Here is a 23,425-nt window from a genome sequence, read left to right on the forward strand (position 1 = left end):
CCATGCGTCATGGTGCTTCGTGAATGGAGGCCTTTCTGAGCCATCAGATTTTAAAAAAAATATCTTAATTTGTGTTCCGAAGATGAACAAAGGTCTTAGTGGACTAATGTAGTATCAGATTTCTATTTTGAATAAATGTTGTTGAATAAAAAAATCAATATTAAGCAGCACATCTGTTTCCATTATTAATAATAACTGAGCAGCAAATCATTCGTATGATTTCTGAAGGATCATGTGACACTGACAACTGGAGTAATGATGCTGAAAATACAGCTTTGATCACAGGAATAAATTACACTTTAAAATATATTCAAATTAGAAAACAGCTGTTTTAATATTCTTTCACAATGTTATTGTCTTTACTGTACTTTTAATCAAATAAATGCAGTCTTGGTGGGCATTAGAGACTTTTTTAAAAGATATACAACACCAACACCAAACTTTTGAACGTGTATGTTTGAGGTTTCACTTACTAGTCACATGGTTCATAGCACCTTAAGAGATGTTCAATAGGAGATTCACTCCAACTCTGCTACGGTGCAGGGCTTCAACCTGGAAAGCATCAACATAAACAATTTATCACAGAGCAAACAATATTTAGTATACAATGCCAGGTGTATTAAAAGGATATAAGCTACAGCAGAGGTGAAATGTGAGAAAGAAAGGTAAAAAAAAAGATCTTTCTCAGAAAAGAGAAAGTTTAATACAGAACATATTTCTGTTATTCTTAGGGTATCAGAATTTATGTTTTTAGTTACTTATTCATTTAATATTGTTCATAAAGCGTCACTTATATTTGGATGTCAAAGCCTTCTAAAATGAATTAAATAAATAAAATATTTAATATGAGAAAATAAAGAGAAGATAGATGTATGTGATAGGTGAAAAATATTGTTAAAATGGATATGAGATTAATTAACTTCTTCAGTTCACCTGTGTTTCCTAACGTTACTTCTCTGTCAGCAGCTTCCTTCAGACATGTTGGGATCTTGAGAGCTTCCCCTCTGTTGTAGAGGGGTTATTTTGTCCTTCCTGAAATCACAGAACATTTTTATCAATATTTTAACCAGTTTCAGACAATTTTCGCGATCGCATTTTTTTCTGTGTAAGTTAAGTGATGTCATCGATTAACATTTAACGTTACTGTAAATTAATTAGCCAACTTCTAATGACCCATTCAATTGGCAGCAAAACCTTTACAAAAACTATCAAAACCTGTCATCTACCATAAATATTTGATTAAAAGTCCAAACTTTTATAAACAAGAGCTTACGTTAACGTTAACTTACCTGTTCTGAGGCGGTTGGGAGATGCTAATGAACTTCGAAGAGCTAAAGTTACATTTCTATAAAGTAAATATTCAACAGAAGCGTCAATTACACGTAAGAAAGGGGTCAGGAACAGTTGTGTGTATTATTTGTGTAACTTTACAGACTAAACTCACCTGAAAGCAGTAAAAAACAACAGCGACAGAGGGAGCTTTGCGGCTTGTCGGTTGGTTGTCAGCTGTTGCTTGCTGCGCCGTTTCCATGGCAACTCTGCGCGCTCCAGTGTTTGAAATCGAGTTGAATGTTCAACGCGCACGCCCATTAAAACACGTCAAAGTCACGCAGCATTTACAAACATAAGCATTTATAATTAACACATTACATTTTAATGCAAAATGCCACTCCTCCACATGATAGTTAGTGGGACAATTGTGGCACTTTTATAATTTAAGATTTTTTTATTGTTGTTTTTGCAAACACAACGATTTTAAAACATTGATTCATGTAAAATATGTTACAAATCCAACACAGTTCGAAAGGAAATGCCAAATGGACGTGTTTCGAGGCCTCAGTTAAGAAAAAATACTTAAACTTAAAGAAAAATAATTACTAAATATTGATATCAATGTGATGTCAATATGACATCAATTTGATGTCTAAAACATGACATTGATTTGATGTAAATTGAACGTCAAAATTTTTTGCCAACATATCCATAAAATCAATTTTAGTGTGGGATTAACTTCCGATTTTCACCTAATTAACACTGGAAGAAATTGCTGTCCAAACTGAATTTAAAATGGTGTGTACAGTATATTGGTCAAGTCTTGACTCATATTTGACGTCAAATTGACATCAAGGTGCCCGCTGGGCAGGAACCAAGATACAACTTAGCCTAACAATACTAGGCCTACTTGTTTTTGAAATTACAAACAAATCTTACCGTAGTTTTGACTATTTTCTATCACGACTGTCAAAAATCACACAAAAAGTTCGCTGAATTGAAATCGAAAGCAAAAGAGTTGTGCGACCTTCAATGCATTAAATGCGAAGAACATATCGATTCTCTATAACTCATCTGTTTACTTACCTTTTATTTAATTTACTGCAATACTTTCCTAGTTTTTCCAAACCAGCGATGGTTTCCCCGTTTCGAAAAGGATCACCAACAGGATCTGCTTTAAGCTGAAACTCTTATGTTGTTGGGAAAAACCCCGCCCGACGCATGACCATATACACAGAAATCAAAAGTGAAAGTTTAAGCCTTTACACTGAGTTCGAGAAGAAAAAAACTCAGTCAGAGGACAGGCGGACATGGCGCAGAAGTTCCCATACGCTCTCTGTGTGGAGGGCCAGTGGGACCCCCACACTCCCAAACTAAAAAATAAACTTATCATCTATTTCCAGAGTAAGAAATCCGACGGAGGCGACTGTGAGGTGGAATACTTGGATTCTGGCGGACAGACAGCAACTGTCCGATTCAAAACAGAGGAAGGTAAGTTTAAACTCCCGAATTCTGAATTAGGCTACATGTTACATAGCCAAATCACTAATAAATCGTAAATTGATATCTTCGCGGTAAAAGTTTTATATAGCCTAGTTATTGCATATCGAAACAATATGGAGTTACCGCGGGAGGAGTCCAAAAACGAAACTGATCTAATTTTTGCCTACTGCAATTGAAAATCAAGATGTTTGTTCACTCATGTAGCCTATATGTTCTTATATTTGTCTCAGTGAGACTGCGGGTTCTGAGCAAACAAACCCATGAGCTCAAGATTGGTCAAAAAACTGTGAAAATCACTGTGAGTCTTCCCTCATCAGAAGCTTCAGTTCCTCTGGTGAGTATTCAATAGGCCTATCACAACTGAGTAACGAGAACAGCTAATACTTTGACTTGGAGTAAAAAATAAACTTTTTTTTTTCTAGGAATCAACCTCTTCGATCAGCACAATCACGTTGGGTAAGTATCAGGTCTCACGATATCAGAATAAACATTGTTCTGCTGCCCTCTGCTGGTTATGCCAGGATAGGTCTAGACTTTCCGTGAAATCGTGTTGTTGTTTCACCGTATGTAACCTACTGAGTAGCCTAAGTAATAACATTCAAAAATATTTCAGAAAAAAAGTTCCATGAACGATGTATAAACATTTTTGTGCAACCATTTATAATCTTACCTCACCTGTATAGAGTTTTAGAGTTTCTGCTGAGAAAAACATGTCCAATTCAGCATAGCTTCAATTGAATTAGCCTTGCAACAAGATTCACACACACTACAACAATATTACAGTAATATTAATACTGAAGTTATAATTTTCAGTACAATCGATAACTAAGACAGTTGCATTTGTATAAAATAAGAGATATTGAGTCTGTGATGTGATACACGAGACAATGAACTGCCTATGCATTTTGTAGCAGGTAGGCTATCCGTTGAATGAATGACTGAATTAATGAATGCATTTTTTACAGTGTGTTAACATTGCATTCTGTATTGTACAAGTTATCTTTTTCTGGGTAGGGTATGGCACACCTTAGGGAAAATGTGCTTTTGTTTAACAAATATACTGTCAGTAAAATGTTCATTTTAAAAACAGATTTTTTTTTTTTTAAACTATAGATTCTAAAAGCTTTGAAGGAGATCATGAAAATGGCCTTTTAAAATGGCTTTACAGTTGAAACAATAAATATGATTATTTTATATGATTGTCGGGGCAAAGGATGAAAAAAGGAGGATTTATGCACAGCAGTCTTTATTAATAACAAAATCTAAAATAATAAAATACTCAGGTATCTCAGAACATCTCAAAAACACAAACAGAAAAACAAGCAAACAGATGAAAAGGGAGGAGAAACTAAAGAAGAGGGCTATATATGCACAGTGAAACATAGGGACTAAACAAGATAATTAACAAGACACAAGTGTAACATATGAGGCCAAATAAAAAAACATGGCAACTAATGAACAGGGACAAAGGAAACATGGGCTGCATCTCAATCAGTTCCCTAGCTTCCCAATAGGTCATGAATCAGTATATCGATAACATGAATTCAGGCACTGGTAAGGACCCTGTCTCACTACACGTTGGGACACTGCTGGCACTACTGGTATTTATGAACAACAGCAGAACTGATATCTTTCTGACATTATCTTTTAATGTTATTTAAAGTACACAATAAATACATGGCTTGTTAAATATGCGTGCACCATTTCAGCCTCAAATAAATTATAAATGTTAGCTAGATTATGTTCATTACCTGTCTAGCGCAGAGGTGTCAAAAGTATTCGCTTTGATTACTCAAGTAGAAGTATAGATACTGGGGTTTAAAAAGACTTCTGTAGAAGTTGAAGTATCAACTCAAGCTTTTTACTCAAGTAAAAGTGTAAAAGTACTGGTTTCAAAACTACTTAAAGTATAAAAGTAAAAGTAATGTAAAGGAGAAAAAATTCCATTAAAGGGGTAGTTCACCCAAAAATGAAAATTCTGTCATCATTTACTCACCCTCAAGTTGTTCCAACCTGTATGAGTTTCTTTGTTCTGAAGATTGAAGAATGTTTGTAACCAAGCAGATTATATGCAACCATTGACTGCCATAGTATTTTCCCCTACTATGGCAGTCAATGGTTGCTCTATCTGCTTGGTTACAAACATTCTTCAAAATATCTTCAGAACAAAGAAACTCATACAGGTTTGGAACAACTTGAGGGTGAGTAAATGATGACAGAATTTTAATTTTTGGGTGAATTATCCCTTTAAGGACAAAAGACTAGGCCGCGCCACAGTGCATACCCCACCTCCTCAAAAAAACATTTTTCTAAAGGCCATAATGACTATAATGTTATATTAAGAAGTTAAAGTTGAACATTTTTAGATGCACTTGGCTACGCATTTCAGCCGCATATATTCCCATTAAAAATGAACGTATTTTAGGACAATGCAAATACATTAAAGAACCATATCTTACTGAGCATTAACGTGTTTCATGGAGCGGAAGATTTGATGACTAGTTGCCTATAAATATTGTAAAGGTGCAAAAGGTCAAAATTCAGAGGCATGTTATCAATAACCATTTTTTGAATGTGTGATCAGTGTGGCCAGATTGGGTCAAAGATTTCCAGCCCAAAAACCTCACCAAATGTACATTTATATTCAAAAAAATGGTTATTGATAACATGCCTGGTTATTGATAACAATTTTGACTTTTTGCACCTTTACAATAGGCTACTTATAGGCAACTAGTCACAAAAAAAACTTTAACTGCCAAAATAATGTATTATTTTATTGCCATACCAATCAATGTTGATAAGTAAGTTACCATTTTATCTCCTTAAAACATAACATTGATGATTAAAAAAATAAATCCCAGTAAAACGGATCAAATATGACTATATGTCCACGTAGAAACTGTCAAAACGGCTATCCGTCAGAAAAACACATACATAATTAAATTTTCAATGTCAACAGTAAGAAGCCAATTTACGTGCAAAAAGTGCCCAATATAGAGATTGGAAAAAGCAATGTAATAAACACGCATTTCACACGTTAATGGATACACCACTGCCAAAATGCGATACATTGATACTGTGTACAATAATCTGCCAACAAAAAATTACAACAATGCGCTTACCTTTGTGTTGCACTTAACTTTGACAAAACTACAGTATATCTTTCGTGAAGTACATGGCACATGCACTTAGCACAGTCAAAACGGATTAATCGTTGATTTTAACATCTTTCATTTTCAGCAGCTGTCGGGGTTGCTAGTTGCAGATGTCCTGAGTGTATATATGATGATGAACAGGAGTCACGGTTATATTTATAAAGATATATTTATATATTTATATATTTATATCTTCGAGTCACAGGTGTAATTCACGTTTGAGAGTTGAGTCACTCTCCCACTCTTTACTGTAGATACAATTTACTGTATATTTATGCCACTGGCATAGCGATCACTGGAATATACAGCTACGAGTTATCGCGCTAAAACCTCGGCTAAAGTCATGAATGTGCACGTCTGCCTGCTGATCGCTGATTGGCTGAAAGTGCGTGCTCGTCGGCGAGAACCCGCCCTATCTGGCAACATGGTGTGTGATTTGTGCAGGTGCAGGCGTGATTGATTGCCTACAACCCAATAGGGTGTCGGAATGGTTTGTGTTTATCCTTCTCATCCAACCACAATCAAATTCACTCTGTCCGGATGGAGCGATTTATCTGGATAGTTTGTTTTTTTTTATGACAAGCCGGAATGAAAACATGCCGATATGGAATAGGAGTAACGAGGCTATTTTTAAAATGTAAGGAGTAGAAAGTACAGATAATTGCTTGAAAATGTAAGGAGTAGAAGTACAAAGTAGGCTGAAAAATAATTACTCCAGTAAAGTATAGATACTCAAAATTTCTACTTAAGTAAGGTAACGAAGTATTTGTACTTCGTTACTTGACACCTCTGGTCTAGCGATGTACGATTATGCTGAAATATAATTAAGTAGGCGTAATGGTTTGTATTTTTAAAAAACATATCTGTCACGTGTCATTATGTGTAGTGAGATGGCTCATGTGATTTATGTTTCGTGCTTCAGAACTTCCACTAAGGGAACATAGTGAGCATTGATGCTCCCTGTTTTTCACGGTGCATTTTGAGACTTTTTAGGGAGTGAATGTTTCAGTGCAGGAAGGATTTTTCAATTGAGACAGCTCTTAAAATGGCCGAATCCCTGATCAGTGCCCTACTGAACTAGGAAGCTGACTGAGATGCACCCATGAACTAACAGGGGAAACTGAGCTGGAAACAGTGCAAAATCAAACAAGAATGCAACTCAAACCCAGGATCAAACGTAACAATGATTAATATCATATTTTTTTAAATATGATTGTGTAAGGATCGGTTTTGGTGCTAAGATAAAATCTTAGATCCACACCCCAGCAATAGAACAATAAAAGTCACTAATTTTGAGAGCAGGCACGTGCAGAGGGGGGGGGCTTTGGGTGCTCGAGCCCCTGCCCTTTTTCAAAATGTATCAAAAGTGCCCCTCTCAGACAAATATCAATGATAATATCGTGGTCAATAAAACTAAATAAATGTGATTATAATAACATGACAATGTATACAATAGTAACGAACGGCTCAAAAGTCCGACAATTTCTGTTGAGGCGTTGCCATGACGCGTTGCTATGGGTTGCGTGCGTTTTGATTGACAGCTGATTTTCCACTGCTCGGAAACGGCTCTCGAGCCAAATATGGTCCTTTCAGAGAGTGTGTGGCCTTACGGGAAAAAAGTAAACCAATATTTTTTTTTTCATCCATAATCAGAGCTAATGTGTTGATTTAATTACAAATCTATATATTATATAAGTATTACACAATTCACCAATGCCCGTTTGTCATATGTTACACCAACCAATCCTGATCTGGCAAAGCAAGTTCAAATTCCATTGGGCGATGTAAAGTGGAGCGGTAATTTTCTGTTCTTATTCATAAATTGGTTGAAAATTACATGGACAGACTAACTAACGTTTGTGGAACGATTTCCTGTGGTTTGTGTCATATTTTAAATTCCATCACTAACTAAATGGATTTTAACTGACAACAAACAAATCCCTGCACAAAACCACAGCAGCAAAAGTCGCATTAATGGTAAGTAGTGTTAAATTCACTTGTATTTATGTATATTGATACACCGTTTACTATTTCATGAAACTATCAAAGTTAACAAAACCCAAGTGCCGCCGGCACCTACAGGCCTATTATATGAAGTGTAGGCTGGCGAAATGGTGACGTGAAAGGGCTTTATTATATTAACTTACCATTTTTGAATATTATGCAGCATTATAAGTCTCTTATGTTCATCAAGCCTGCATTTATTTAATAAAAAACAGCAATATTGTGAAATATTACTAAAATAATGGTTTTCTATTTTAAAATAATTTAAAATATAATTTATTCCTGTGATCACAGCTGGATTTTCAGCATCATTACTCCACTCTTCAGTGTCACATGATCATTCAGAAATCATTCTAATATGAGGATTTAATGTCAATGATGGAAACTGTGATACTCTTTTCAAGATTCTTTGATTAATAAAAAGTTAAAAAAGAACATAATGTAATAATATTTCACAATATTATGATACTGTTTTTTCTGTATTTTTGATTAAATAAATGCAGGCTTGATGAGCATAAGGATATATATATATATGCCCCTTTTTTACATTTGAGCCCCTGCCCCTGAAGAACTCTCTGCACGGCCCTGCTTGAGAGAAGATCTCACAGAAACTGTGTGACACCACCCTGACAAACATTTCACCCCCTCCCCATTTTGCCCTCTCCTTGCCCTGTTTTTAAATCACCAAATCCAGATATACCAATGATGATGTATCTTGTAAATCTATTGTTTCATCCCTTTCATGTTTGATGTCTTTTTAAAGGTCTCAGTGCGAATGGTAAAATGGTCTCAGTTTCACTGCAGTTACTAGTATTAGAAAGATAGAAAACTAATGAGAATTCAGTTCTCCTTTTGAGGAGTCTCTTCAAAGATATCTGATCCACTCCCCCAAAACCAGGTGGTTGTGTTGCAAATATTTACAACCCTTTTGTTCTAGTTGGAGTATTTAAGGGAGGGTAACCTAGCTTTCAGTGGGAAAAAATGCTGAAAAGGCTTACACGCAGAATTCCTTTTGACCAAGCCGTTTGCATCCGGTTTTTGGGTTAAATGGATTCTGCGTGTAAGCCTTTTCAGCATTTTGGTGAAGTTCTCTTAATTTATTGATATCTTATTTTAAATCTGACTCCATTAATAATTTTATCTGACTCCAATTTTATGTGACTCCATAAAGTGTGCTACGTTTAGAGTTTATCAGCTGATTTTAAGATTAGTTGCGATTTAATTTAGATCGTTGATTTTCTTTGTATCTTCCTAGTTTTCAATTCTGTTCATCAAGAGACCCAAAATCGCAGAGAAACAGACGCGTCCGGACCGCGCGTTCACGGACACAAAATGATTACTTCTGAGATTAGTCAGAGGATGCAGAGTGGATATGTTACCTTTAAGTGGTTGCCCATGCTCACTCGACAAAAAGCGTAATTTTAGTCATATCTACAATTTATAACTACAACTTGTTAATCCTGCAATAGTCAGAAATCGTAATATCACGCACGCTGCGCCCCATGCTTCAGTCGTGCCGCCATCGGTATGATCTATCATAACACTAGATTTTGCGGTAATAAAGGAGTCTACATCGATCCATACTAGAAAAAATATTTCAGAATAATACAAGATAAATCAAGATTAACATTTATTTTGGCCAGACAGGAAACAAGATGAAATAAGTAAACAAGAATCCATGGTACACAACTGATCAGCGTAAAAACATAAAACACAATTGCAAAGCAATATGAAAATAATTTCAAAGAGTCATCTTGTCCGGCAAAATAGGCTACATGTGGTGTGTGTGTCCCAGAAGACACTGACACAGCGCCACATGGGGGTTCTGGCTACATAATTTTTTCCCACTGAAAGCTAGGTTACCCTCCCTTAAATACTCCAACTCGAACAAAAGGGATGTAAACAGGCACGTGCAGAGGGGGGGGCTTTGGGTGCTCGAGCCCCTGCCCTTTTTCAAAATGAATCAAAAGTGCCCCTCTCAGACAAATATCAATGATAATATCGTGGTCAATAAAACTAAATAAATGTAATTATTATAACATGACAATGTATACAATGGTAACGAACGGCTCAAAAGTCGGACAATTTCTGTTGAGGCGTTGCCGTAACGCGTTGCTATGGGTTGCGTGCGTTTTGATTGACAGCTGATTTTCCTCTGTGCGGCTCTCGAGCCAAATATGGTCCTTTCAGAGAGTGTGTGGCCTTACGGGAAAAAAGTAAACCAATATTTTTTTTTCATCCATAATCAAAGCTAATGTGTTGATTTAATTACAAATCTATATATTATATATTTTAAAGTATTACACAATTCACCAATGCCCGTTTGTCATGTATATACACCAACCAATCGTGATCTGGCAAAGCAAGTTCAAATTCCATTGGGCGATGTGAAGTGGAGCGGTAATTTTCTGTTCTTATTCAGAAATCGGTTGAAAATGACACGGACAGACGAACTAACGTTTGTGGAACGATTTCCTGCGGTTTGTCTCATTTTATAAATTGCATCACTGACAAAATGGATTTTAACAAACAAATCCCTGCACAAAACCATGCAGCAGCAGCAAAAGTCGCATTAATGGTAAGTTTTAAATTCACTTGTATTTATGTATATTGATACACCGTTTACTATTTCATGAAACTATCAAAGTTAACAAACCCCACGTGTCACCGGCACCTATACAGGCCTATTATGTGAAGTGTAGGCAGGCGAAATGGTTACGTGAAAGGACTTTATTATATTACCATTTTTTAATATTATGCAGCATTATGAAAGTCTCTTATGTTCATCAAGCCTGCATTTATTTGATAAAAAACAGCAATATTGTGAAATATTATTAAAATAATGGTCATAATTATTAATAATTAATAAAATAATTTAAAATATAATTTATTCCTGTGATCACAGCTGTATTTTCAGCATCATTACTCCACTCTTCAGTGTCACATGATCATTCAGAAATCATTCTAATATGAGGATTTAATGTCAATGATGGAAACTGTGATACTATTTTCAAGATTCTTTTATTAATAAAAAGTTAAAAAGTAAATAAGGTAATAAAATTTCACAATATTAGGCTACTGTTTTTTTCTGTATTTTTGATTAAATAAATGCAGGCTTGATGAGCATAAGGATATATATATATATTTATATATATATATTTATATTTACATATTGACCCTTTTTTACATTTGAGCCCCTGCCCCTGAAGAACTCTCTGCACGGCCCTGGATGTAAATATTTGCAACACAACCACCTGGTTTTGGGGGAGTGGATCAGATATCTTTGAAGAGACTCCTCAAAAGGAGAACTGAATTCTCATTAGTTTTCAATCTTTCTAATACTACTAGTGACTGCAGTGAAACTGAGACCATTTTACCATTCGCACTGAGACCTTTAAAAAGACATCAAACATGAAAGGGATGAAACAATAGATTTACAAGATACATCATCATTGGTATATCTGGATTTGGTGATTTAAAAACAGGGCAAGGAGAGGGCAAAATGGGGAGGGGGTGAAATGTTTGTCAGGGTGGTGTCACACAGTTTCTGTGAGATCTTCTCTCAAGATTAGTGACATTTATTGTTCTATTGCTGGGGTGTGGATCTAAGATTTTATCTTAGCACCAAAACCGATCCTTATAATTGTTTCATTTTTATCTTTAAGATGATAAAATCAATCATTATATCCTATAAAACTCATCTTTGATCACCAAAATTACATATTTAAGCAATTTTTTCCTCAAATTTTTTTTTTAATGCCTTAAAATAGCTTGAATGTGACTCTAATAGCTTGAATGTTCTCATTTAGTATACGCGGTTCTATGAATATGCAAATTAGCCCTCTCTCCACTCACTTGCACCAGCTCAGCGATCCACTCGTTGACGATCACACGTTGACGTGATTGGCTACAAGGTAGTTTGTAGTCTCACATAGCCAGACCTTCAGGCTGACGGCAGAAGATTCTGGACTCTATTGCAGCTTTCATTGGTTAAGGACCACCCAAAAGGACGTTTGACTGACATGTAACGCAACCAATCACAGTTTTTTTTTTTTGTTCCACGTCATGTTTATGGGCATGAAAATGTAAAGTCGATGTCCCTGCAATAACAGAACGGCTTGCGTCTATAAATTATTAATTCAAGAACATTGTGCAAGTTTACTGCAACAATGGCCACGAACTTCACATACTTTTGAAAATCCAGCGTTTAGTCGACCCTGGTAAGCGCTCGTTGTCACAGTTGTAAACACGACAACATTCTTCTTCCACGAGGGAGTTTGCTGTCATGGCATTTGTTTTCAGGCGGACCGCTAAAGAACACAACACGCATATCTTGCGGACATCCTGTAGAATTCAACCAATCATATGACGACTTAGAAACTTCTGAAGTGTTTCCAGAAAAGTGTGCCATTTGCATCAGACGTTCAGTCAACTATCTGTGGGCGTGACATCTGAGGCTGAGACTAGGTAGTTTGTGACGTCAGAAACACCAGCAATTCACTGCAGGTTTAAGGAGAAAATACTTAGCTATGATGTTGACTTATGAATTTGCATATGGTTTGTCTTAAAGCATGCATATTAAAAACACCACAGACATATAAACAACATTAAAAGCTTTAAGTTTTCACCACAGGGGGACTTTAACAAAACTGAAAATCATTAACAAGACCTTTGTCTCAAAATAGATTCAATAATTGTATTGATCCTCGTGTGCTATCTGTAACATAAAAAAAACATAAAATATTAGATCAATTAGCGCAGAATCAACTTTGCACTATGGCCCACGATTTTGTCAAGGAGCAGCCACATTTCCACTTGCATCGTGAAACGCGGATGGTTAGGAAAGTTCTGCAGTTTTTATGCCATCTAGTGGTTTAGAGCAGGGGTACTCAGTCCAAACTCAGTCCTGGAGGGCCGCTGTCCAGCAGAGTTTAGCTCCAACCCCAAATAAACACACCTGAACCAGCTAATCAGTGTCTTACAAGGCCCTAGTTCAGGGGTGTCCAATCCTGATCCTGGAGGGCCACTGTCCTGCAGAGTTTAGCTTCAACCCAATTAAACTCACCTGTACTAGCTAATCAAGGTCTTATTAGGCATACAAGAAACTTCCAGACAGGTGTGTTGAGGCAAATTGGAGCTAAACTCTGCAGGACAGTGGCCCTCCAGGACCGACTTTGGACACCCCTGCCCTAGTTAGACACCGATTAGCTGGTTCAGGTGTGTTTAATTGGGGTTGGAGCTAAACTCTGCAGGACAGCGGCCCTCCAGGACCGAGTTTGGAGACCCCTGGTTTAGAGGAAATTAAAATCAATTGTGCCTTTTACCTTGGTCCACATTTAGCTCCGTTGGACCCTATATTTTCTTATGATTTAATAAGCTAGCAGCCTACGCTGATTAGTTAAAGCAAGCGAAATGCGTATAGCTATATAAACATTTATGTAAGTTATAATTTACATTATATGGGGATCCATTTGCTCAGTACACCAGTGTCAGTTACCCGGATGAAATGCTGCGTGTCCATGGATGAACATGACAAGAGGCTCTGACCATTCATATTAGGAAATATCTTATCGCTGGGTGGCGTGATTGACCAATCAGAATCAAGTATTCAATAGCTGTGTATAAAAAAGTGATACATAGCCTATACTATGACTATGATTTTAATTAGCTTTAGCATGGTCGTTTGCGCATGATACCCTAGCACAAACAGGAAACCAAGCTTAATGTTAATTTCAGTAATCTTCTAATTAATCAAAATATATTTGTATCAGCACAACTAACACTGCAGTCTGTCTACACCAGACGGGACAAAGCTGCTATTGCAAATTCAATTGTCTTTTGTGTCAGAAGTAGCATAGGTGCTTGGAGTACATCAGACATGGAACAGGTCATCAGTTTACTGTCTGAGATTTGTTGCACCACACCGCCTCCAGTGTAGACAGCATCACTGATTATAACGGGTTCTATTGTCTTCTGTTGTGTTGCGTCACACCACTTTGAGACACTGTGTAAAAAATGTCAAATTAATTGTGTTTTTGTATTCAGGTGAACCACGGAGTGAAGAAGAAGAAGAAGAGATGGAGGTTGAGATACCGGAGGGAAAAGAAGAGGATACAACCCATAGATCAGCTGTAATCGAAAACATCCAAAACAGCGGTCAAGAGTTTCTGACAATGCTGGTGGAAAATGTGCATAAAGGATCTTCAAATGACTTCTACATTGAAATGATACCAGAGAGCAACTGTGCTGTGGTGACCTTTTCCTGTAGCAAGGGTAAGTCATGGGTGTGTTCCCCAGTAGAATATACTCTTCAGGGGGCGTATTACAGAAACTTTTTATCTTAAGTCTTAAATTACAATCTGACAAGTTAATTTAGGATTTTTCACAAATTTGTATTACAGAAGTAAATTTATTTTATTTATTTATTTATTTACAGGGACAGTGCATATTAATGAACATTTCTGTCAATATGCCAGAGTTAGCCAAAAGGCTATTTTTCACCTGCAGTCCCTAGACAGATGTCATCCTAAAAGATAGTAAAAAAGTTACAAATCTTAATTTAAGTTAGGATTCTTATCATATTTTACAAAATCTCATCTTATCTGTAGTTAGGAAATCTTAAACCGCTTCATCAAGTTCGGTAATCAACTCCCAGGTCTGTTACCAAGCAACCAACAATGCGTAAGCATCTGCTGTGAAGTAAACGCTAGAGATTAAAATGGAGAAACAAAATAGATGTGCTTTTAATTTTAAGTCGTGGGAGTAGTTTTGCAAAGCCTATCACAATATTTCATGGGAGTCTGTAATTGTGAATCAGTGTATTGTCGTCAAATGCAGCACATCATTTGGGTGTTCAAAAAACTGTTCCACCATCAAACATCACTGTTCTTCATCTTGTATAATGAATAAATGTGACAGCATTCTCAGACAAGGTTGGTATTATGTGATTTATAATGGTCAAAATGGTGTGTGTGTGCAATTGTGTGTGATGAGTGTGAGTCGTCAGCAGGCGCCGGCGCTCATGCTTACTATGACTCGCACAGTTGTCATGGTACCCAGGATAAGCACACACATGCACACACACACACACACACACACACACACACACACACACACACACACACACACACACACACACACACACACACACACACACACACACACACACACACACACACACACACACACACACACACACACACACACACACACACACACACACACACACACCATTTTGAGAAATCCGGCTCAATAGAAACAAGTGCAAATAAATGTCATTCTGTTATAGCTTTTGTCCTAAATTAGCTTCTAACTGAAATTTCCATGGTTACCAAACAAATAAGATAGGATTCTAAAGTTAGGATCTTTCTGTAATATACGGTGATCGGGAGGGTACATGTTTGCTTCACTTTAGTTTTGTCATGGCCACGACATTTTAACTCGTGAGAACGTGATGGGATGGATAAATTTTTTTTTGTAGGCCTATGTAATTATATGTTCTTAAATATTCTTTTGTCATTAAATGATAATAATAAACTTAATTCACATGCTTGTTGTCACCATCGCACGCAATACATTATACGGTAGGCAATATGTTAATATAATAATTTCTTAATTCCGCACTTTATCTTAATTAAAAAGAAATATTATTATAGGCCTATCCATTTCTGATAATTCCAGGTTGCTTGGTCGCGCAGGTTGTTTACACATTTAACTTGTGGCCACAAGAAAAATATATAGTTCCCTCAACATAAGATCTCGAGGCCACGACTTTACATCGCATGGCCACGACATAAGGATGTTACCTCGACAAAATGATCTCGTGGCCACAACTTATCACATTCCCACAAGTTAATATGAATTTCTCTCTAATTAATATCTAGTGGCCACAACATATTATCACATTTCCGTGAGTTAATATGTCGTGGCCACAACAAAACTATGTGAACCGAACATGTCCTCTCCCGGTCAAAGTAGTAATATGCCCCCCTAGGTGTACATGCAAAATACAAGCTCTTTTGGGGGTCTGAGTGTTGACCTCCAAGCCTCTAACCCACATTCCTGTTACTTATATTTTGTTCCATAGATGCAGAAAACTTCATTATATCTTGCCCAAGCAATGGAATTATTAAGAAGAAAAACATGAAAGTCAGATTACTTGAGATGACATCAAAGGTGAAAGCTGAAGGCCTACCTCTGAACACAAACTCTGACTACCTCATGCTCTATTTTGACAAATTTGCAGAAGTAGAGGATGATGGGGTAACATTTGAAACGGATCAGTCAGCAATAATCACTTTAAAAAATCCTGAAGGTACATAAAGTGGATACATTTGATATTTCTTTTCATTTAATTTCGACATATGCATAAACTATACAATGTGTGCTTTTTCAGATGTGCAAACAGTCATCGACCAGCAACATCATATTAAAAAACAGCCTTTCAGAGTATTGCCATACTATGACACACTACAAACAGCTCTATATGGTAAAGACAGACCCACTCTGAGTCTTCCAGAGCCGTTTACTGAGAACATTGATAAAACTGTATGGCATCATTTGAAGGAAAACCAAAAATCTCTGGGTTTAGTCACCCAAGCTGTGTACAGTCAATTTTGTGAGATGGATTTTCAATCTTCAGCAGTGAAGATCATTCCTTCATCATCCTTACTTAACCAAGGCGGGCAGACAAGAAAACGTATTCAGACATGGAGAGAAAACGCCCTCTCTGGGTTCTCAGTGTCAATGTCTAAGTTCAAATCCATTGAGCTCCACATTCAGAAGGATGCATGGACAGAGATACAGCCTGAAATTCAAAAAGCAGTTGCAGGAGAGGCAGTCACACTGGTTCCCTGTGCAGACAAAGGGACAATAGCTGTAGCCGGCCTGAAAGAAGATGTGAACAGGATTGAGGGAATTCTGCAAGAAATTGTTCAGAAAGTCAACCAAAGAATCCAAAGGGAGAAGGGCAGTGAGACTGATGAAATAAATATGATTCCATCCATTTACAAGCTTGTTCTCTGTGATGGTTTGGAGCAGCAAACTCAAGACAAATTTCCAGAAATGGAAATAGCATACCATGTGCACAGCCAAAAGTTAAGTCTTTATGGTTTAAAAGAAGAGATGTTGGAAACAAAGAACAAGATACTGGAGGCTGTTCTTAGTTTGATTCGTAAACCGATTGAGCTCCACCAATCTGTTTTAGATTTTCTGCACAAGAATGATCTGGAGGAAATGTCCAAAGTTTTGTTTTTTAACAAAGGAATCAATGTAGCCTTAGAATATGATGGAACGAGAGTTTTGCTTGTTGGAAAAACAGACAAGGACTTGGATGTTGGTGAGAAGCAACTGCAGACAGATCTGGGTCATTTGAGCATCAATGTAGAAGACCCCATTGTTCTAACAAGATCAGATTGGCAAGACCTTGTCTCCCACATGAAAAACAATGTTAAAAATGTTACAATACAGACATCCAACAACCAGGTGGTGGTTTCTGGCTTTGAAGAGTCTATCAAGGATGTTGAACAAGAGTTAAATGATTTTGTTCAGAAGAACTCAAACTTTGAGAGAACTCTGAAGGCCCACAAGACTGTTGTCACATTCATCGAGGATCACAAAACGCAGGATTGGCTTGAAGAGGTGAAAGGTAAAGTGAATGTGGACTTCAAAGATGAAACCATCGTGATCAGTGGCCCAAGACTTTATGTCTCTGAGTGTGTGCCTGTATTTGAGGACTTGCTTATGTCTGTGAGTCACTGCACCACGAAAATAGTTAAACCAGGGGCAAAGAAGTTTTTCAAGGAGAAAGAGTCAATGTGTGTTACATATGCCAAGACAAATATGAGATGTTTGGTCCAATTAATAGATGACCACCCACATGACACTGTTCAGTCACAAATAATAAAGCCTGCTTATCAACATAAAACACATGAAGGAATTGAGATCACAGTAAACAAAGCTGACATGTGTTCATTTCAAGCGGATGCAGTGGTCGGTGCATGCAAAGAGAACCTCCTACTGGATGGAGGTTTAGCAAAGGCACTCTCAGATGCTGCTGGTCCTGAACTTCAGAATACCTGCGACCAGTTTGTCAAAAGACGGAAGTTTACAACAGGTGATGCAGTTCTCCTCGATGCAGGAGGGCGTCTGAGATGCAAGCATATCATCTTAGCAATAGGACCACATTATAATACTTCAAAACCTCAGGAGTCCGAAAAGCTCCTGAAGAAAGCTGTGAGGAAGAGTCTGAATTTGGCAGATCAAGAAAGCTTCCATTCGTTGGCAATCCCAGCCATTAGCTCTGGTGCATTCGGTTTCCCACTGAACATTTGTGCAGACACAATTGTGAAAGCTATAAAAGAGTTCTGTGGTATTGTTGAAGGGGACATTTCGCTGAGGAAGATTCACCTAGTTGACATTAATGATAAAACGGTTCAAGCTTTTGAAGCTGCTGTGAAGAAAATTTATGGGGTCAGTTCGCTTACCCACAGCCCGACAGCTGGAAGCAGTTCAAGCAGCCAGCATCAAAACCAAGCAAGCTCTTCTCCAAGTCAACACCAGATAACTGCGCCCTTTCAAGGGGCATCACAAAGTTTTCAAACAAAAGAAGGTTTAACCATCACCCTTATGAAAGGAAACATTGAGGACACTACAGTGAGTTCAATATTTAAAGATTATGCTTACTATTATTTGGTGTGCATTTTTTTTTTTTAAATATCAAACTGTCTAGAGATTTAGTTTTTTAGTGCCTTTTTTGTGTGTTCAAGAATTTCTTGTTCTTCTGTAAATGCTGGAGCATGATTTGAGTGAACTACTCATTTGTATGTAACTGCTCTTTTTTCTTACAGATGGATGTTGTTGTGAACACTCTCAGCAGTGACCTGAATCTTGGTGTAGGAGCCATTTCAAACGCCCTTCTCAAAGCAGCGGGTCCACAGCTTCAGGTTTTGCTCAATCAGCAAGTCACAGGCCCTGCAAACGTCGGCGCAGTCTTTGAAACAGCAGGTGCAAACCTAAAGAACAAGCTGGTGTTCCATGCAGTTGTACCACATTGGAATAAGGGACAAGGGAACGAGCAGAAGGTAATACTCATTGATTGATCTTTAGTGATTAGTAGTTAAAAATCTGATGCTTTTACTGATATTTTTTATTCTCTTTGAGCAGGTGCTGGAGGATATCATGGATAAGTGTTTGAGTCAGGCAGAGCAGCGTCAGCAGAGCTCCATTGTCTTCTCTGCCATTGGCACAGGAAACCTGGGATTTCCAAAGCCATTGGTGGTCTGCACAATGCTGGACTCAGCCTTCAAGTTTAGCAGTAAAAGAAGTTCAAAGCACGTGAAGGAAGTGCTATTTGCTCTTCACCCCAAAGATACCCAAACCATTCAGGTACCTGGTGTATGATCTCTTTTCAGCCTTTTTAAGATCCATATGGAGTCACAATTCCACATTTTGCAGATGTTTGACACTTAGACAATAATAATTTGTTATTTTCATCTCAGTAAAACTACATGTCGTCCACAACAGGTTTTCACAGATGAGTTCAGCAAAAGATTTTTGGGCCAGTCTGCCTCAGCAAGTAACCCCACACAGCCGCAGAGCACAGGTGCCCAAAACTTCACTTTTCACATCCAAATGACCTATAACTAGCTAGTCCCAAGGTCATTTTACTGTATGTATGAAGTCAATTCCCCTTTATATGATATCTTTCCATAATAATTTAATTCTGTTGAAATTACAGGCCCCTTCTCAAAGGTCACAACGAAATCTGGGATTCATGAGACTACAGTGGGAGGAGTAACACTTCAGGTCCTAAATGGTGACATTACTACAGAGAAAACTGATGCCATTGTGAACTCCAGCAATAAAGAGTTTTCACTGAAAGCAGGTAAAGCTAGTAGAAGGATGATAATGCTTTTATACCATACTAATGACTTTTCAAGCACTTTGCCTTTAATTGCTTTTTGCTTCATTTTATAAGATAGGAGTGAATGAGCTGAGAGTTAGAACATAAAACAAACTTTTATCTCAAACTTTTATGTCAAGGTGTCTCAAAGGCTATTTTGGATAAGGCTGGTCCAAATGTAGAAGCTGAGTGCCAACAACTTGGTGAGAAGCATGTTTTAATTCCTAAACTAAAATATTTAATAATAAATAAATTGCATATTTAAGTAATGCTTTTTAATAATCTTTTCACGTCCTGAAAGTTTAACACACAGAATCGAGCAGGTGGTGCCTTATAATACTGGTTCATGTGTTTTTCCAGCGGCCAAGACTAACAATGGACTAATAATGACTCAAGCGGGGAATTTGCAGTGTAAAAAGATCATCCACATTGCAGCACAAAGCAATGCTATTTCGATCCAAAAACATGTTAAAAAGGCCTTGGAAATGTGTGCCAAGGAAAAGTTAACCTCCATTGCATTCCCAGCTATTGGCACAGGTGAGAACAGGAAAACATAATAGATGAGAAAGAAAGTGATATTGATGTTTATCTGTCACACAATGACTTTTAATAACTTCACTTGTTTTTTTACAAAACAGATTTGTATTTATTATTTGTACAATACATTTTATTTATTTATTTATAGTCTCAAATTCTAGTTTAGCATTACAAATAAATAAGTGGTGAACTGGTGATAAAGGTTTTTATCTTACATTAACTTTGGCAGCCTAAAATTCTTAGAATATTTTTTATGTTCTTAACTTTCCCTAAAAACATGTTGCTTTCTTTTTCTTAGGACAAGCAGGGTTGTCTCCGGGTCAAGTGGCAGACTCCATGATGGATGGTGTAGTGGACATGATAAGAAAAACTCCCCAGTCGACTCTCAAGCTGGTCAGATTGGTTGTGTTTCAGGCCCCCATGCTCCCTGAATTCCTCAAAAGCATGCAGTATCGAGAAACTGGACCTGCCAAACAAGAGAAAGAGAGTACATGGTCAAAAATAAAAAGTATGAATCTCTTCACTTTCACTTCAACCTCATTTTATAAAATGTGTAATTTTCTGAGTAGCCTTTAAAACATGAACATATTAATTCATAAAACAGTGTAGTTTAGAAATGCAATTTCTATATTACAACTTTGTGTATGTTGCAGCATATGCTAAATCTTTCTTTGGTGGATCTTGGGAGAAAGAAATTAAACAACATAGTGGCAAAGACTTTGTCATTGAAGGCGTGCAAGTAGATCCAGTGTTTTTTTCTATCTGTGGATCATCACAAGCAGAAGTGGACAAAACGAAACATTTCTTAGAGGATGAGATCACTCGGGAACAAGCCTTCCAGCCCATCACAGACACAGCTATACTAACCTTATCAGATAAAGACCAACAGCGAATCCAGGATCTGCAAAGAACTATGGATGTGACTATAATGCTAAAATACAAAGCCGATAAAGGTTCAGAAGGGACCTCCGGACAGGCCACACTCATAGTAGAAGGTCTCACCCGAGATGTTCTAAAAGCCACTCAGGAAATCCAAGAAATGCTCAAAACAGCCAAAGAGGATGAGATGCTAAAAAAAGACATGGATTACACAAGTGAACTTGTGGACTGGCAGTATGAACAAGGTGGGCAATATAAGAGTTTTGATCAACGTACAAATTTGGAGTTGGAAAAGGCCCTCAGCAGCCAAGCTACCAACACCAACATTTCCTTCCAAGGCCAAACGTACCAGGTCAAACTGCCTGAGGGTCCTGCGGTGAGCACCACTGGTGGAAACCAGATGAACATCAAACGCATTGACAAACTGAAAGGTATTTGCTGTGTAGTATCATATATCAATACGAAGAAGAAAATAATACATATAAAAACTAAATTAAAGTGAATAAATGTATATTATCTTATTATCATAATAAACAAAAGATGTGAATTAGATATAAATTATCTAATTGTACTAGAGCTAATGGCTGCGATTTTACCATTATTTTAAATAACTAAATATTGTTTTCCAGCTACTGAAAGTATCCCACAGCATTGGGATGCCATGGCACCTAATATGTTGTGCCAAAAGTTTAATTTGCAATCGACCAACACAGAGTACAAAGATGTATTGGGGTGCTTTCACGCCACTTGTCCAAACAACAAAGTCTTGAAGGTGTGTTTAATTTTATTATATTGTTTTTGTTTTTCCATATCAGATGGTCTACAGGGCTGAACATTGCTCATGCCTTTCTCTCCTAAAATATTGTTTTTAGTGTTTTATGAACATTTCATTCAAATTTATAGGATTTCAACAACAGTTAAAGATTGCATTCTTAGAATGGATTTAGGTGGATCTAATTTTTTTATTAGACAGGCAGAGTAATACATTGTAAATGACAAGGAAATAAACACATGGCAACTTCACAGACAACTCCATTTCATATTCATATTTATTATTTATTCTTATACCTGTTTTATTTATATTATAGATTGAACGAATTCAGAATCCTGGCATGTGGAAGAACTACCAGAATAACAAGAGTGTCATGGAAACAAAGAATGGTCATCAAAACAATGAGAAAAGACTCTTTCATGGAACCAGTGAGCAGACTATCAGTCACATCAATAAGAGTGGATTTAATCGCAGTTATGCAGGAAAAAATGGTGAATCATTTACTACAATCACTATAATATTCACATTCCGTCATTTTAATTGAAGTGGTGTATATATGTATTTTTCATCTCTTAATTTTTCTTGTTACAGCTGCAGCATTTGGAAACGGCACTTACTTTGCACTTAACGCTAGCTACTCTTCTAGCAACACATACTCAGTGCCTAATGCTCAGGGACAAAAGCACATGTACCTCTGCAGAGTCCTTACAGGAGACTACACTAGAGGAGTAGGTGGAATGATTGTGCCACCTGCAAAAAATGCCAACTGTGACCCGTACGACACAGTTGTGGACAACCCTGCAGGTCCGACCATTTTTGTGGTATTTCGTGATGATAATGCTTATCCTGAATATTTAATCACTTTCACTTAGTCATTTAAAGATGAATCATTTTACACAGTGAGACTGAGGACTTGATCACATCAGAGACAATCAGGGAGAAGATTTTTAAATGAAAATGTAGTCACCATAATGTTCCTTACTTAATCATTTAAATGTGAAAGGGCTTTAATTACAGAAAAAGCCTGGGTAACACTTTACTTTTTTTCATTTGTTAACATTAGTTAACTTCATTAATTAACATGAAAAAAAAATAAAAATAAATAAATAAATATATATATATATATATATATATATATATACATACATATATATACATACATACAGCATTTATTAATCTTAGGTAATGTTAATGTTAAGTTGTATCTATTAACATTAATTAATGCACTGTGAACTAACATGAACAAACAATGAACAATCATATTTTATGAACCAACATCAACAAAGGTTAATAGATGCTGTAAAAATATTTGTATTATTTTTACTATAATTGTTCATAGTTAGTTCATGTTAACTAATGCATTCATTAATGTTAACAAATGAGACCTTATTGTAAAGTTTA

The 23,425-nt window shown here is 36.9% G+C and overlaps 2 protein-coding genes across 2 annotated transcripts in view; one reads left to right on the plus strand and one right to left on the minus strand.

The window, feature by feature from the left end:
• LOC307129480 (protein mono-ADP-ribosyltransferase PARP9-like) overlaps window positions 1-2,615 on the minus strand; it is a 19,815-nt gene extending 17,200 nt beyond the window's left edge. Inside the window, exon 1 of the mRNA XM_079821930.1 lies at window positions 2,359-2,615. The gene's annotated coding sequence lies outside the window, so the exon portion shown is untranslated. The remainder of the gene's footprint in view (window positions 1-2,358) is intronic.
• parp14rs1 (poly(ADP-ribose) polymerase family member 14-related sequence 1) lies at window positions 2,524-23,108 on the plus strand. The gene is made up of 17 exons (XM_079821929.1): window positions 2,524-2,763; window positions 3,006-3,109; window positions 3,198-3,231; window positions 13,980-14,207; window positions 16,021-16,248; window positions 16,330-18,587; window positions 18,782-19,015; window positions 19,098-19,319; window positions 19,458-19,536; window positions 19,672-19,818; window positions 19,977-20,039; window positions 20,197-20,373; window positions 20,672-20,881; window positions 21,027-21,683; window positions 21,882-22,024; window positions 22,341-22,515; window positions 22,616-23,108. Exons 1-17 carry the CDS (start codon window positions 2,583-2,585, stop codon window positions 22,894-22,896), a joined length of 5,421 nt encoding a protein of 1,806 aa, XP_079678055.1. The 5' UTR covers window positions 2,524-2,582; the 3' UTR covers window positions 22,897-23,108.
• The last annotated feature ends 317 nt before the right edge of the window (window positions 23,109-23,425 follow it).

Source organism: Gobio gobio (assembly GCF_949357685.1).
Source record: "Gobio gobio genome assembly, chromosome: 7".
In the NCBI taxonomy this organism is placed as follows: domain Eukaryota; kingdom Metazoa; phylum Chordata; class Actinopteri; order Cypriniformes; family Gobionidae; genus Gobio; species Gobio gobio.

What these genes read in the sequence shown, in the direction of transcription:
- parp14rs1 (XM_079821929.1), top strand. Translation starts at nt 2,583, where the DNA reads ATGGCGCAGAAGTTCCCATACGCTCTCTGTGTGGAGGGCCAGTGGGAC. An exon ending in CAGAAGCTTCAGTTCCTCTG is followed by an intron (nt 3,110 to 3,197) that starts GTGAGTATTCAA and finishes TTTTTTTTCTAG; the next exon opens with GAATCAACCTCTTCGATCAG. An exon ending in AGAGTTTTCACTGAAAGCAG is followed by an intron (nt 19,819 to 19,976) that starts GTAAAGCTAGTA and finishes TTTTATGTCAAG; the next exon opens with GTGTCTCAAAGGCTATTTTG.